General features: G+C 47.1%; 1 protein-coding gene across 2 annotated transcripts; it reads left to right on the forward strand.

Moving 5' to 3' along the window:
• The first annotated feature begins 238 nt into the window (after window positions 1–238).
• Window positions 239–10,841, forward strand: SMIM7 (small integral membrane protein 7). Of its 2 annotated transcripts, XM_008703971.2 has the most exons (5): window positions 239–337; window positions 421–462; window positions 946–998; window positions 4,809–4,899; window positions 9,725–10,841. In XM_008703971.2, the coding sequence occupies exons 1-5, from the start codon at window positions 312–314 to the stop codon at window positions 9,738–9,740; spliced, it is 228 nt and encodes a 75-aa protein (XP_008702193.1). In that variant the 5' UTR covers window positions 239–311; the 3' UTR covers window positions 9,741–10,841. The 2 variants fall into 2 exon arrangements, with proteins under 2 accessions (XP_008702193.1, XP_008702192.1); XM_008703970.2 differs by lacking the exons at window positions 239–337; window positions 421–462 and adding an exon at window positions 537–847 and having other exon boundaries at window positions 920–998.
• Window positions 10,842–14,605: the final 3,764 nt, after the last annotated feature.

Consider the following 14,605-nt stretch of genomic DNA (forward strand, 5'->3'; position numbering starts at 1 on the left):
TCGCAGGGCCCTCACGCCTGCGCGGCACGCCTCCAATGCGTAACCCAGTCTCGCCCCGGATGACTCCACTCCCGGGTGACGTCACACCCTCGCCCCGCCCCTCTTCGCTACCCTCGGGCCTCCCTAGCGAGAAGGGGCGCTAGTTCTTTCCTAAAGAGGCCTGGCCTGCAGAGGGCGGGACCCTGCCTGCCTTGGCCTTCGATTGGACCAGCCCTCGCCAGCGCAGCTTCGGGATTGGTCCTCTCGTGCTCTTCTCTCCTCCCCCTCCGGGATTTCCGTTTCCGGTTCTGACGGACGCTTCGGCCGTAACGATGATCGGGGACATCCTGCTGTTTGGGTAATTAGGGGGGGCCAGAGGCTGGGGTAAGAAGGGTTAGAGGTACGAGGGGCGGCCCAGGTAACCTCATTCTCCCTTCGCAGGACGCTGCTGATGAACGCAGGGGCGGTGCTCAACTTTAAGCTGTGAGTAGGCCGCTTTGGATCGCGGCTCCACCCAGGGGACCCGTAGCCCCGCCTCTCGAGCGTGGGCCCGCCCCGCGCCGTAGGCCACGCCCTTAAGCCCCAGCCCTCCCTCTGGCCACGCCTCCAGCCTGGTCCATCCTCGTGTGACCCTTCGCTCCACGGTGGCTGGAAATAGAAGCTCTCCGTTTCCCGAGGATCTCTCTTCTCGCATCCCGGAGAGCCCCCAACTCCCCCCCAAACTTCTTAGCCCTATTCTGTACCCACGGACCAACCTCTCCACCTTGGTGGCTGCAGGCCTGTGATTGGCAGGTAGATGATGGCCCAGAAAGGGGCATTGAAACACCCGAGGTCACACAGCAACCCAGCTGCAGGGCTAGAGCCGAAAGTGAGTGTCCGAGGCCCTCTGAGCTGGAGGTCAGGGCCAGGGGATCGAGTGGTCTTTATGTCCCACCAAAAGTGGACATCATCTGTTCCTCTTTGTAGGAAAAAGAAGGACACACAGGGCTTTGGGGAGGAGTCGAGGGAGCCCAGCACAGGTAAGGCCTCCTTTCTGGACTCTGAAATTGGTCCATTTCAGAGAGGACAATTTTTTCTCACCAAGCCCTACCTTAGTTTTCTTTTCAGTAGTGTGTGTGTGTGTGTGTGTGTGTGTGTGTGTGTGATTGCGAGAGGGAGAGATGGGCCTGCCAAGATGTGCTGTTCTTTCTGCTCACCTCCGTCACCCTCTTCTTTGTCCTGTCAAACCTCCCTGCATATGTCACCACTCATATAACTTCCTACAGTCATGATTTTCCTTTATGAATACTATCATTTGGCTAATACTTGTCCCTCATACTTGCTCTTGCTTGTTTTGGCCCATTCCTCTGTCCTTGTGGTGCCCATCCTCCAGCATGAATGAATGAATGAATAAACAAGTAGCCATTGCTTTCAGAGTGCTGAAGACGTAATTAGATGCCAACATTAGCTTTCAAATAAATCAGATGTCACATAAAAATTCAGATGTCTGGTTTATCAAGAAAAATCTGAACATCCTACAGCTCAGGGTTCAAGCAACCTCTTGGCACGTATTGGATGAAAATGAAAAGAAAGGATCCCATTGAGGCAGGGCCTGTGGTCTCTACCTCATCCCAGCCCCAACCCCCTCTTTATATCATCTCACCTGTCCTCGGGGCCCTGGAATTTATTCATGTAACTATTTGAAACCTAATGGACCTGCACGTGACTCCTGTGTCCATGCATCATTCACCAAGCATTTATCGAGCATCTGCCACATGGTGGCCACTGTCCTGGATGCTGGCGATATGGCAGAGAACAAGACACATGAAATTCCTGCCTTATGGGTTGTACTACTCGGGTGGGACAAGCAGTTCCTAAACAAGGAACAAATGGTGACGGAAGTGAGGAGAGGTGACGACAGGGATGGGGTTGCTGCTCCAGCTGCAGTGTGTGGAGGGAAGGACCCCTGAGCAGGTGGCACTGCAGCCAGGGCGGTGGGTGCCATGATGGAGTGTTGCATGGGAACGATAGGAACCCCGAGAACAGTGACTTGAATGACGACCAGACCTCTCCCTTTTATTGGGGGCCTACCTGGTGGTGTCTGTTTTGTTAGCTGCTTCTTGTGGGTGTGTCACTCCACCTCCAGCCCTAAAAGGTAAAAGGCATTTTCCCATTTTACAGACAAGGAAACTGAGGCTCAGGGCTGTGGCTTGACTTGTGTGTGGCCACGTGTGAAATCAGTGACAGCATCCTGATTGCACCTCGATTTTTCTGACCCCAGAGGTTGTCCCTTCAGTCACTAGAGCATCCATCCATTCGTTCTTTCGTTCATATGTTCATTCAGCTGTATATATCGCTTACCCGCGTTGTGGAAGGTACTATACCAACTCCTGGGGCTCTGGTCTAGATATCTAAATTCGGGGCTGGGGTAGGGGGTGGGAGGGTAGAAGAGCTTGGTGGCGGTGAGAGTGTCGGTGACAAGGACAGTCACAACAGTGACTTCCCTCTGATCAGGGGCTCTCTGCACATCTCCTTCCAGCCAGCAGTCTGTGCTTACTGCTGCTACTGCAGAGAATGCCCCCCTCCCTGTGCCTGGCTCACCCTCGATACCATAGTGGCTGCATTTGTTGAGAGCCGTCTGTGTGCCAGGCACTGCGCTAGGTCTTCCTAGTCGCTCGGCACTCCCATTTACATAGGAGGAAACCGGGACATATGTAGGCCGGGGACTGAGCAAGGTCACCTGGGTGGAAGGGCAGTAAACTCCTGCCCGTGTTTAAGGTCAGAGCTTATGCACTTCCTCGAAGCTTTCTGACCCCCCACTCCCCGACAAGGGCGAGGTTGGCATGCCCCCATTGTATGCTCCCATGGCACTGGCCATGGTGAATAATCAGGTGTGTGATTACTTGTTTAGTATTTGTCCTGCGTGTGAGCTTCTTAGGGCAGGGATACCTGCCTTGGTCCTCCCTGTATTCCCTGCACTTGGCTGTGGCCTGGAACAAGTGGCCATCACTTAGCATCTGTTAAAGGTAGGAGAGCCTGTTTTTGTGATGGTGGGCCCAGAGAAGGACCTTGTCAGGCAGCGCCTCTCAGGCATCCTGGGGCTGGACCCCTGTTTGACATTTGCAATCTGGGCTGGGCTGCATGTGGCTATGCCCGTGGGTTGGATGATACCAGACTCGTCTAAACTGTGTTCAGCAAGACTGTGTGTGCTTATCGTGTGCTTGGATGGTGCAGTGGTGCCAGGTGGCTGTGTGAATTTCTGAGTTCCCGCCTGGTATTCTGTACTTATGGGACAGCCCTGGTCTATAGATGACACTTTAGGTAGCACCCTTGTAGATTACCCCACATGGACCCATTCATTTCACTCTGGAGGATTAAAGAGGTGAGTGGCTTAAAACCCTGGAGGAAGGGTCTGGAACCCACGCCTCTGGAGTCTTAATGTACCAAGTTGCTTCCTCTTGGAACAGGTTCTGTTCTGTGGCAGGGGACTAGAGTTAAGTCACCATCAAAGCAGAACTCCTCTTTTACTTGCCTGAATTAGTATGCTTTTTCAGGTGCCAACACTGAAAACCCAGCCCAAAGTCTTTAGAGCAAACAGAAACCTCCAAGGGTGGGACTGTTTTCAGGCACCCCCGGCCTCAGGGCTCAAACCAGCCCTCCTGTGTGTGACCCCACCAGCTCTCGTTCCTTCTGGGTTGGTTTTATTATCAAGCCAGCTTGTGTTGACAAAAGATGACCCCAGAGCAGGGCTTGGCCCAGGGTTCTGTAACGGTCAGATCATAAACATTTTTGGCTTTGTGGGTCATTCCTTGTCTGGTGCAGCATGTCAGCTCTGTTCTTTGAAAGCAGCCATGGGAGATACAGGCATACCTTGTTTCATTGTGCTTCTTTATCGTGCTTTGCAGATACTGTATTTTTACAAACTGAAGGTTTGTGTCAACCCTGTGCAGGCAGGTCTCTTGGCACCATTTTTCCAACAGGTTTGCTGACCTCGTGTCTCTATGTCACATTTTGGTAATTCTTGCAGTTTTCCAAACTTTTTCATTATTGTCATATTTGTTCTGGTGATCTGCGATCAGTGATTACGACTTGCTGAAGGCTCAGATGATGCTTAGTGTTTGTTAGTGGTATTTTTGTAATTCACGTACTGACATTTTTTAGTTGTAATGCTACTGCACACTTAATAGACCATAGTATAGTGTAAACATAACTTTTATAGGCACTGGGAGATCAAAACATTCATTTGACTTGCTTTCTTGCGGTGTTCTGGAACCGAACCCACAATATCTCCAAGGTATACCTGTATATAAATGAGCGGGCATGGGTGTATTTTGATAAAACTTTATTTGTAGACACTGAAATGTGAATTTCATGCAATTTCTGTGTCTCACAAGATACTCTGTTGATTTTCTTTTTAACCATTAAAAAGTCTTTAAAAACATTTTTAGCTCGTGGGCCACACAGAAACAGGTGGTAGGGGCTGGCTTTGGCCCATGGGCCATAGTTTGCCAACGCCTGCCCTAAAGGACTGGGCTTACGCCTTCCAACCCAGAAAGGCTGACAGAAGCAAGTGCCTCCTCCCCAGTAGTTGGAACAAAAGTCCCAGGACTGACTCTCACTGGGCAGACTTGGGTCACGTGCCCCTCCCTGAGCCAGTCAGAGGCTGGGGTCTCTCAGGGGTTGCTCAGTGGCAAGCTCTGTCAGAGTGCCAAGGGCTGGGGAGCAGAGGCGACCCGCAGGAAGTGCCGTGCTGCCCCCAGAACGGGGCGGATGGAAGCTGCAGAAGCATACTGCAGCCACGACAACAGAAATGTCGGCAGTGCTTGTAAAAACGCGTTCTGACTTTCCAGGTGACAACATTCGGGAGTTCTTACTGAGCCTCAGATACTTCCGGATCTTCATCGCCCTGTGGAATGTCTTCATGATGTTCTGCATGATCGTGTAAGTCTGACCTGCCCGTCCCCTTCATTGTCCTGTCCTCGGTGTCATTCTCCAGAAAGACCCACTGGATGCCCATTCTCTGTCTTCTCTCTCTGCGCTTTCACGTCCCGCTTTCTGCTTAGAAAATAAGAACTCTCCCCAGCTAGAGAGGGAAGCAGGGTCTACAGAGGTTAAACTGTGTCACTGTGGTCTAGGCTGGAGCTTTGATTGGAACATGGTGTTCTCCAAGTCCTGGCTGTTCTGGTGCCTCAGCAGAGGCTGCCAAGAGATGCCTTCCCTCAAGCCCATGGCCCTGTTGACCTCTTGCCAGCTGTGCTGTGTTTAGCCTATACTTGGTGTCTGCCAAGGTGGAAAGTGTGGCTTAATGGCCAGTGTGCTGCTGGGTCCTGCTCCTGTCCCGCTGGTAGCCCTCAGAAGTGTATTTCAGACTTTTCTCTGTTTTCATGCCCGTTTTTCATTTCCTCGTTAGGCTTAAGAAAATCTAATCAGCTTGGTTTTCCTTCCAGCATCGGGGCCTTAACGATTCTCATGAATTGTGAGACTCAAGAGTAAACAGGCTCAGGGGAATAACCGTAGGAGAATCTGGCGTGTTAGCATCTGGGCTAATCGTGCTGGGCTGGTCCCATTCTTCCCACTGAAGAGGAAGAGAATGAAAAGTCGGCTCTCCTGAGTAATTGAGATGCTGAATTTGGGGTTGCTGGGTGGTCCTTGTGCCAGCCCAGTGGCTGTTTGAGGGGATGATTCCAGGACTTAGGAGTTTCACCATGCCACCGGACAGTGTTTTAGAGCCCAGAATGAGCACCGTGATGTATGTCCAGAGAAGCCCTTTTTGGGAGCTCGGATGAGACCTGCGCAGGTGCAGAGAGGGCTGGTGAAGAGATCAGGGAATTTGCAGAAGAGGATGGGGAATATAACTAGGATTCATGGGAAGTAGAACAGCGTTGGTCTTTCCAGGTTCCCACCCGTCCTTCCTTCCTTCATCTATTTATTTACAACTATCCAGCGTGGGCTGCGCCTTGGGCTTATAGCTGACACCAAGATAGCCATCGTCCTTGCCATCAGCGAATGCACAGTATAGCAGATGGGACAGGGACCGAGAAACAAATAGGGAAAAGTGACTCATGAGGCGAATGGGAGGCCTTCAGTTTAGGTGATGGTCGGGAAGAGGCTCACAGAGAAGTGCTATTTAAATCAAAACCTAAAGAACGAGAGGAAGCCTTGCTATTTGCAGAGCTGAAGAGAGGCATGGGAGCACATGCACAGGTCCGAGGCAGGGCAGAACTCTGTGTGTTCGTTATTCTTTTCTGTCTATTGGCTTCATTCATCTTCTTGCCCAACTAGCTCCCTTTACTGCTCATCTGCTGGCCCGTGACCAAGATGGTCACCTTAGGCTCTGTGACCTCCTAGCTCAGCTCAAGACTATCTTTGTCTGTAGCCTGGTGTCCTGATTTTGCTTCCTGGGAGCAGAGCCTGCTTGACCTAGCTAGGTGTGACCCAGGTCCAGTGAGATTGGAGCTATCCTGATTGCAGCATAATCACTGAGGTCGAATCAGCAAACCACGGCCCATGGGCCATATCTATCTGCTTCCTGTTTTCATGCATGAAGTTTTATTGTCAGGCAGCCACACCCATTTCTGTGACTGCATTTGCAGCGGAGGGGTTGACACCATGTGACAGAAACTGCCTGGCCTGCAAAGCCCAGACTACTTACTGTGGCTTTTTTGCCAACCCCTGACCTGGGCCCCCTATTCAGTAGATGCCACGAGTGAGGGAAGATCCTTTTCAGAAAGGACTCTGTTCAGGGAGGCAGTGGCCGGCTTTCCCAGGGTATGAAAAAGCTGGAAATCATCTAAATGTCCAAGAACAGGGGAAGAGTCAGGTAGCTCAGAAGGACGCCCAGACGAGCCGCCATCGCGGCTTCATCACTGATGATGTGCTGCACGTTCTGTCTGCACAGGGGAGCGTTTCGAAAGCAAAGAAGGCGGGGTGTCACTTACATGCACACTCTGGCCTCCGCTGCGATTTACATGCAGTAAACACTGAATAAATGCCCGAAGTCTGTGGAGAAAACACTTCTGGCCAGGGAATTGGAAGGATCTACTTCAGGCTGTCCACAGAGGTGACCATGCTCGGATCACTGAGGAGATTAACAGGGCCTGAGGGGGTCCTCCCCACACCCACTTTTATATTGCTTGAACTGAGCTACTTGGGAAATTTTAAGAAGTCATGAAAAACTTGAAATACAGAGAGAAATGTGCCTGGGTGTTTAGGGACCGAGTATTGGTATCTGCAATTTAACTATGAAACATACCAAGAATAAGGTAGACAGATAATTGAATTAGGTACGCTGTAAGGCAGTTATTTTTTTATTTATCATTTATTTATTTGAGAGAGAGTGAGTGAGAGCATGAGCAGGAGGAGGAGCAGAGGGAGAAGCAGACTCCCCACTGAGCAGGGAGCCAGACGTGGGGCTGGATCCCAGGACCCTGGGATCCTGACCTGAGCTGAAGGCAGACACTTAACGGACTGAGCCACCCAGGCGCCCCAAGCAAAGTTCTTTGTTGTTTTTTAATTTGACAGAGAGAGAGAGCGCATGGGGGAGGGGCAGAGAGGGAGAGAGCGAATCCCAAGCAGAGTCCCTGCTGAACCTGGAGCCGGATGTGGGGCTCCATCCCACGACCCCCGAGATCGTGACCTGAGCCGAAATCAAGAGTCGGAGCCTCAACTGACTGAGCCACCCAGGCGCCCACGTAAAGCAAAGTGTGAATTGTAGAATGGAGGCGGTATATATGCGGGTGTTCACTGAACTGTTCTTTTAACTATTATATAAGTTAAAATCTTCAAAATAAAGTACTGCGTGGGACAATACGGAGAAAATGTGGGTGTCAAATCATGGAGCAAGGTTAATAAGTGAAAAGTAGAAGTCAGTCTTCACAAGTCAGTATTTTGTAGTATATTCACAGGGTTGTGAAACCACCATAATGCAATTCTAGAACGTTTTCGTCACCCCAAAGGGAAACCTCATCCCCATTAAGCAGTGACTGCCTCTTCTTCCCTCCAGCCTCTGGTAACCACCTATCTGCTTTCTGTCGTTATGGATTTGCTAGTTCGGATATTTCCCCTACACGGAGTCGTAACAATACATGGCCCTTTTTGTGTCCGGCTTCTTCCACGCAGTGTGATGTCTTAAAGGTTCCAGCGTGTTGTGGTGTGTGTCAGCACTGCATTCCTCTCTGTGCCTGAAGAATAGTCCATTGTATGTCTGTGCCGCAGCTTGTTTATCTGCTCATCAGTCGATGATATCTGCAATGTTTCCATTTTTTTGGCTGTTTATGAACATCGCTGATACAAACGCTGGTGTTCAAGTTTGTGGGTAGGCAGACTTAAGTTTTCGGTTCTGTCTGGTATATACCCAGGAGTGAAATTGCTGGGTCATATGGTAACTCTATATTTATCTTTTTTGAGGTTCTGCCAGACCATTTTTTAAAAGTAGCTGCAGCAATTTGCCTTCCCACCAGTAGTGTGTGATGGTTCCAATTTCCCCCACATCCTTGCCAACGCTTGTTATTGTCAGTCTTTTTGATTAGAGCCATCCTAGTGGACACGAAGGTTGATGAGCATTTCCCTAGTGGTTAATGACATTGAGCCTCTCTTCATGTGCTTATTGGTCATTTGTATACCTTCTTTGGAAAAATGTCTATTTAGGTCCTTTGTCCATTTTTAAATTGGGTTATAACTGAGTTATAAGAGTTCTTTTTATAGTCTAGAAACCAGTCCCTTTTCAGGTAACATGCTTTGTAAGTATCTTCTCCCATTCTCTGGGTTGTCTTTTCACTTTCTCGATGATAGTCCTTTGAAGCACAAAAAAAACCCTTAATTTTGATGAAGTCCAGTCTATCTATTTCTCCTTTTGTCGCTTGTGCTTTTTGTGTTGTAGCTAAAAATCATTGCCCAACCCAAGGTCATGAAGATTTAGGCTTAAGTTTTCTTTTAAGAGTTTTGTAGTTTTAATTTTAATAGTTAGGTCTATGATCTACTTTGAGGTAATTTTTGCATATGGTGTGAGATAGGGATCCAGCTTCATTCTTTTGCACGTGGTGATCCTGCCCCATCTCTTGTTCTTTTTTCACAAAACCTTTTTATCTTGAAAAGAGTTTAGATTTATAGAAATGTTGCAATAACAGAGTTCCCATGTATATATATCTTTTTAACAGCTCTATGGTTTTCCCCTGTAGACCTCTGTCATAACTTACGTACCCATTCTCAACTTCATGGGTTTTTTTAATACACTTTCCAGGCCTTTCCTATTCAGATTTCCTTCAATGAACAGAGTTAACTGTAATCATCTGTTTACTCAAAAAAAATCATCTTTTTTTTCAATTTACGAAAGTCATCATTGACGTGAAGTAATAAAGAATGGACTAAAATAAAATGTTACAGATTCTGATGAAGTAGATACTTTCTTAAATAGCTTTTTTCTTTTTAAAATGTACCGGTTGGGGGGCGCCTGGGTGGCTCAGTCAGTTAAGCATCCGACTCTTGCTGTTAGCTCAGGTCTTGATCTCAGGGACGTGAGTTCAAGCCCCACATTGGGCTCCATGCTGGGTGTGGAGCCTACTTAAATAAAATAAATAAAATAAAATGTACCGTTTGGTAGCGTTAAGTATATTCATGTTGTGTATCAGAAGAGTTACTTATAAAATCGTAAGTAATATAAAATCATCTTAATAATAGTAACATAAAATATTTTCTGAAAGTGTTTTCCGAGCTATAGCTTTACATCCTTCCTGTCCTCACGGACATCTCTGCCCTCTGAATTTTCCAGGCTGTTTGGCTCCTGAGCCCCAGATACTCACCTTCCTGGGAACCAGGAACCAGGAAACACCTTCCCAGATGCCGAGTCTCCCTTTCTCCGTTTGTGACGACTTCAAGAATGGTTTTGACCGGAAAACCAGCGACCTTCCCAGAAAGCCCAAGTTCGTGGTGGGTGGAAAAAATGTTCACCAAGCTGCACACGGCTTCCCAGCCACGTCATTGTTTTCTTTTCAAAGATATTTTCACTTTGGTCTCTGCGTTGAAATACTGTCTACTTAAGGAGTTTTAGGAGGGTGTATGGAAGGGAATGTGATAACATTGCATTCCCCAGGTAAAAGAACGTCGTCTAGATTGTTTTTTTAGATTGGAATTCCTCTTCTAGCAAGCTTCTACTAGAAACTCATTTCTGGATATTTCTTGGTTTATTTTTAATAACCATTCTTTTTGGTTCAAATTATACAGATTTTTCAAAATAATTTTTATCTGGGGATCTGAAACAGAAAGGTTGGCTTTTAAGATTAATGCAGCCTCTTTATTGGACTGTGTTGAGGAATAACAAGCGAGTTCATTGTTTCTGGGCCTGTGTCCAAATTCCTTTCCTGTCTCGATGGGCTCTGCTTGGCCACTGAGTGCCTCTGAGGTCATCCCCAGGACTTGAAGGGTGAAGCATTACTGCTTCCCATGGAAGAGAGGTACAGAACAGTTGGCAGGGGCAGATATGGGTGTTATGAGAAATTTTGCCCTGCCTTGCAGCCCTCTGTGAAAGTAACCCTTGGGGCCATTAAATGTAGAGTTTCAAGAATGAGAGTGACTTACGTGGGGATACTGGGACTCTAGTTGTGAAAGTTTGGAATTTGAGTCTTCTTTTCAAGTGAGCGATTCCAAGGTTGAAAAGCAGTGAGCCTCAAAATAACAGCATTTTGCACAGAACCTCCTTGGAAAGGCAGGTCCTTTATCGCCAAAATGCAATGCCAGTGGTCAACACCTAGATCCTACAGGTGTTTTGACTTGTTTGTTGTGGGTTTTGAATTCCTGATTTGCTGGTAAACCCGGTGGGAGGAAAAACTAAATATGCAGACTTTTCAGAACTAAGAAGTACTGAAAATAAAGCTCATTTCTAAAAAGGATCTTTTGTTTATACATTTTTTTAACCAAGAAATTATCTGACTTCCAACTAGAGTTGTTTTGAATTACACTGTGGGGAACATGGAGGATTCATTTTGGAGGCTGTCAAAAAGTCAGAAGAGAAGCAATGTTAGATTTCCCATTTTGGATTTTCCTTAATAATAACCAGGCCAGAATTGGGCAAAAGGTCTTTTGACTTGGTTGCTTTGGGAAGTATTGAAAGAGCCAGTCAGAACAGTGGGGTTTTGCTAGATGAGGGGCAAATCCACTTTTACTGCTGCTTAGCTGACGTCATTCTCCTTCACTGCTTCTGTAATTTATTCCCTTGTCAAACCCGGGCCTATGGTTTGTTAGTAGCTGGGAACGTAGCTGCTGAATGGAGCTTCGCACAGGCCTGTGTCCTTGTCGGCAAGAACAGACGCGCAGAGATCTTGGCTGGTCACTCCTCAAGCTGTGTCAATGGTGCGAGGAAACCTCACTGCCTTATTCAGACTGGTGCTGAGGTTTCAATGAGGCAAGGCACTCGTAGGTTACGGGGATGAATCATGCGCTGAGAAGAGAATGCTGTCATTGAGATTTTGTTTCAATAGTTGTGTTTTTTTTCCAGAGAACTGTTATCTCATTGTTAAGCTTTCACAAGCAGTGTAGCTTCAGAGGCGGCTGTCCATTTTAAAAGTTGCATCTTTAGGAAGCTTTTCAAGAACCCTCGTTAACATCACAGGTTATCAGAGTTTGAGTTTTGGGTGCCTAGTGTTCCCCAGCATTTAAGGGCTCAGTGCTCTGGGCCAGTTAGACGTGGGTTCAAGTCCCTTCTCTGCTTCTTACCAGTGGGACCTTGGCCACTTGCTTCCCCACTCCCTGCCTCAGTTTCCAAGCTCCAAAATGGGTCTGCAAGTCCCACCTGCCTGAGGTTGTTGAAAGGCTCAGCACGCTCAAATGTGGGCTGAGTGCTTGACTGAGTGCCTGGCACCCAGGAAGCGCTCAAAACCTGGTGTCCTCACTGCCAGCATCTTCTGTTCTCTCGCCTGTGTTTGTGCGTGTAGTCTGCACACACGCCGTGAAAGAGAGACGGCGTCGTTTAAAAATATTAGAAATAGTTTTCCAGCATGAAAAACCTTTTCCCGCCTTCCTGTTTCCTTTCCAACATTTTCCTTATACCTATCAGTATACAGGCATACCTTGGAGATACTGTGGGTTCAGGTCCAGACCAGACCCAATAAAGCGAATATTGCAATAAAGCAAGTGAAACGAGTGTTTTGGCTTCCCGGCGAATATGAAAGTTACGTTTACACTGCATTGTGGAAGTGTGCCGTAGCATCACGTCTAAAACACCAGCGTGCGTGCCTTAATTAAAAAAATACCTTATCGCCAAAAAATGCTAGTCATCATCTGAGGTTTCAGAGAGTCATAATCACTGATCACAGATCACCAAAGTAAATACAGTCAGCATGAAAAAGTTTGAAATATTGTGAGAATTACCAAAGTGTGACACACAGACAGGAAGCGATCAGACGCTGTTGGAAAAATGGAGCCAAGAGATTGGTTGCTGCAAACCTTCGGTGTGTAGCAAACACGATGTCTGCGGAGTGCAGTAAAATGAGGGATGCCTGGATATGACATAGTTTGATCGTGGTTAAGGCGGCTTAGGTTCTACTGTGGATTTCGGCATAATTTCCTTCATATCTTGCGGGCTGCCTATCTTCATGGTGCCAGGTTTTCATTAATTGTCAGTAAATCTCTCTTTAATCTTGGCCCTCTTGCTGGTCCTCTCGTACGTGCTTTGAACTTGTACTTTGCCTACTGTTATAAATGCCACTGCGACCCCCATTGTCGTGACCTTGGTTGGCTCGCTTTGCTAGTACTGGTGCATTAGCTAGGAAGGCCACGTTGGTATATACCACCATTGTAGCTTCAGTGGCTTTTGTTCGTTTTGTTGTCAAGTGTCTTACTATCAATGCTTGTTCATTATAGAAGAATTATAAAATGTAGCTTTGCTCTAAGGGGTAAAACCACCAATAATCCTCTTCCCTCAGAGAGCATCACTCAAGGTACATCCTTCTGGCTCTTCCTCTATTCATGTGCATTGGGGGTGGTGCACACATTTTCGTGACGTAAATTGTATCTGTGTGCCTTCTAGCCTGCTTTTCTCATCTGAGCATAAATTTCTATTTTTTTCCCTACAATCACTGTTTTTCATAACTGCAGATAAGTCATTATAATGATGTGCCATAATTACTTGAACTCATCCCCAGCTGATGGAGACTTGTCTCCAGTTTTTGTCTATTATAAATAACACTGTGATGAACATCTCAGTATGTCATCCCTAGTGAATTTTTGGGGTCACTTTTTTTTTTAAAGAATTTATTTATTTATTTATTTATTTATTTATTTATTTATTTGAGGGAGAGAGCATGCACGCATGAGTGTGGTGAGGGGCAGAGGGAGAGGCAGAGAGAGAAGCAGACTCCCCACTGAGCATGGAGCCCGACGTGGGGCTTGATCTCAGGGCCCAAGATCACGACCTGAGCCTAAGTCAGGTGCGTAACCAACTGAGCCACCCAGGCGCCCCTTGGGATCACTTTCAAAAAGATATCTATCTGGACAGCTTTGGGCTAAGAATTCCAAAGAAAAACGCACCTTGGATGACTTGCATCTTTGTTCATTTGTTCATACATATGTATGTTCATACGTACAAGAACTGGGTTCTGGATCCCCATCAGCTTTGATCGAGAGTGGTATTAGCCTACTTCAATTTGCTTAACCTGTTAATAAGGACGAGAATTAGGTAACAGTTTCGCTGTGCAAGTGACTGCAGTTGACATCACGCCAGGTGGCATTCCACCTTGGTCCTGATGGTTAGGGATCTCCACTACCATCTAAGTACTAAATGCCCACTACTGCTTGCCGCAGAGCATGTTACATGGAGTCACGGCCAAGGTGAGAAGCTGCACGTTGAGAATGAAAACAAGGCCACAGTTTGCAGCACCTGCCCTTTGGGGTTCATGTTGGAAACCCCCTTTCGCTTCCTCCACCTTGGCATTTCAAGAGGTGGAACATGTCCCTCCTCTGGTGGGTTTCTCTTTGCACTTCAGTTCCAGCTATTCTAGAGCAGAAGTTGGAAACTATGGTTCCCAGGAAGAGCCTGGCCTGCCACCTGTTTTTATAAATAAAGTTTTATTGGCACCCAGCCACGCACCTTCCAATATGTATTGTCTAAGGCTGCTTTAAGCCTGCTACAATGGCAGTGTGTGATGGAGACTATCTGGCCCATGGAGCTGAAAATATGGTCTTTCTGGCCCATTTATGGGATGCATTTGCTGACCCGTGAGCTAGGGATGATAGAGAATCTCGAGGTGCTCTTTCCCCCCAGAGCCACTCAAATGGAGTCATTGGCACACCTTGTGGTCTAAATTTTAATAAACACATTCGAATTTGCTGAAAATCAAGCCAGCCTTTTCAAGCATGTGCTTAATAGACCAAAACGTAATTTTATTTCTCTTGGTAGTTAGGGGAGAGATCTCTTCTGGGCTCCCTGTGATTCTCCCGAGCGGGAGTTCCTCTACACCAGCAGCACAATGTGTTAATGAGATCGGCTCTCCTCTGAAGTGGTTAGATTTGAAAAGCCAGCGAGGCTGTCATTAGCGAGGCATTTTCTTTTCATTTCAACTGTTTCATTATCTCCTTCTTAACTGCATTTGTGTTTATGAAATATTTGACAAACCTCCCGATGTTTTCCCGTGTTGATGAAACACGGACGCTGTTTGTG

Source organism: Ursus maritimus, unplaced genomic scaffold (genome assembly GCF_017311325.1).
Source record: "Ursus maritimus isolate PB19 unplaced genomic scaffold, ASM1731132v1 scaffold_14, whole genome shotgun sequence".
NCBI classification, from domain to species: domain Eukaryota; kingdom Metazoa; phylum Chordata; class Mammalia; order Carnivora; family Ursidae; genus Ursus; species Ursus maritimus.

Excerpts from the sequence above, each read along its gene's own strand:
- SMIM7 (XM_008703970.2), top strand. The coding sequence starts at position 776 with ATGATGGCCCAGAAAGGGGCATTGAAACACCCGAGGTCACACAGCAAC. Across the intron at positions 848-919 it reads CTGCAGGGCTAGAGCCGAAA|TGGACATCATCTGTTCCTCT; the intron begins GTGAGTGTCCGA and ends TCCCACCAAAAG. Across the intron at positions 999-4,808 it reads GTCGAGGGAGCCCAGCACAG|GTGACAACATTCGGGAGTTC; the intron begins GTAAGGCCTCCT and ends CTGACTTTCCAG.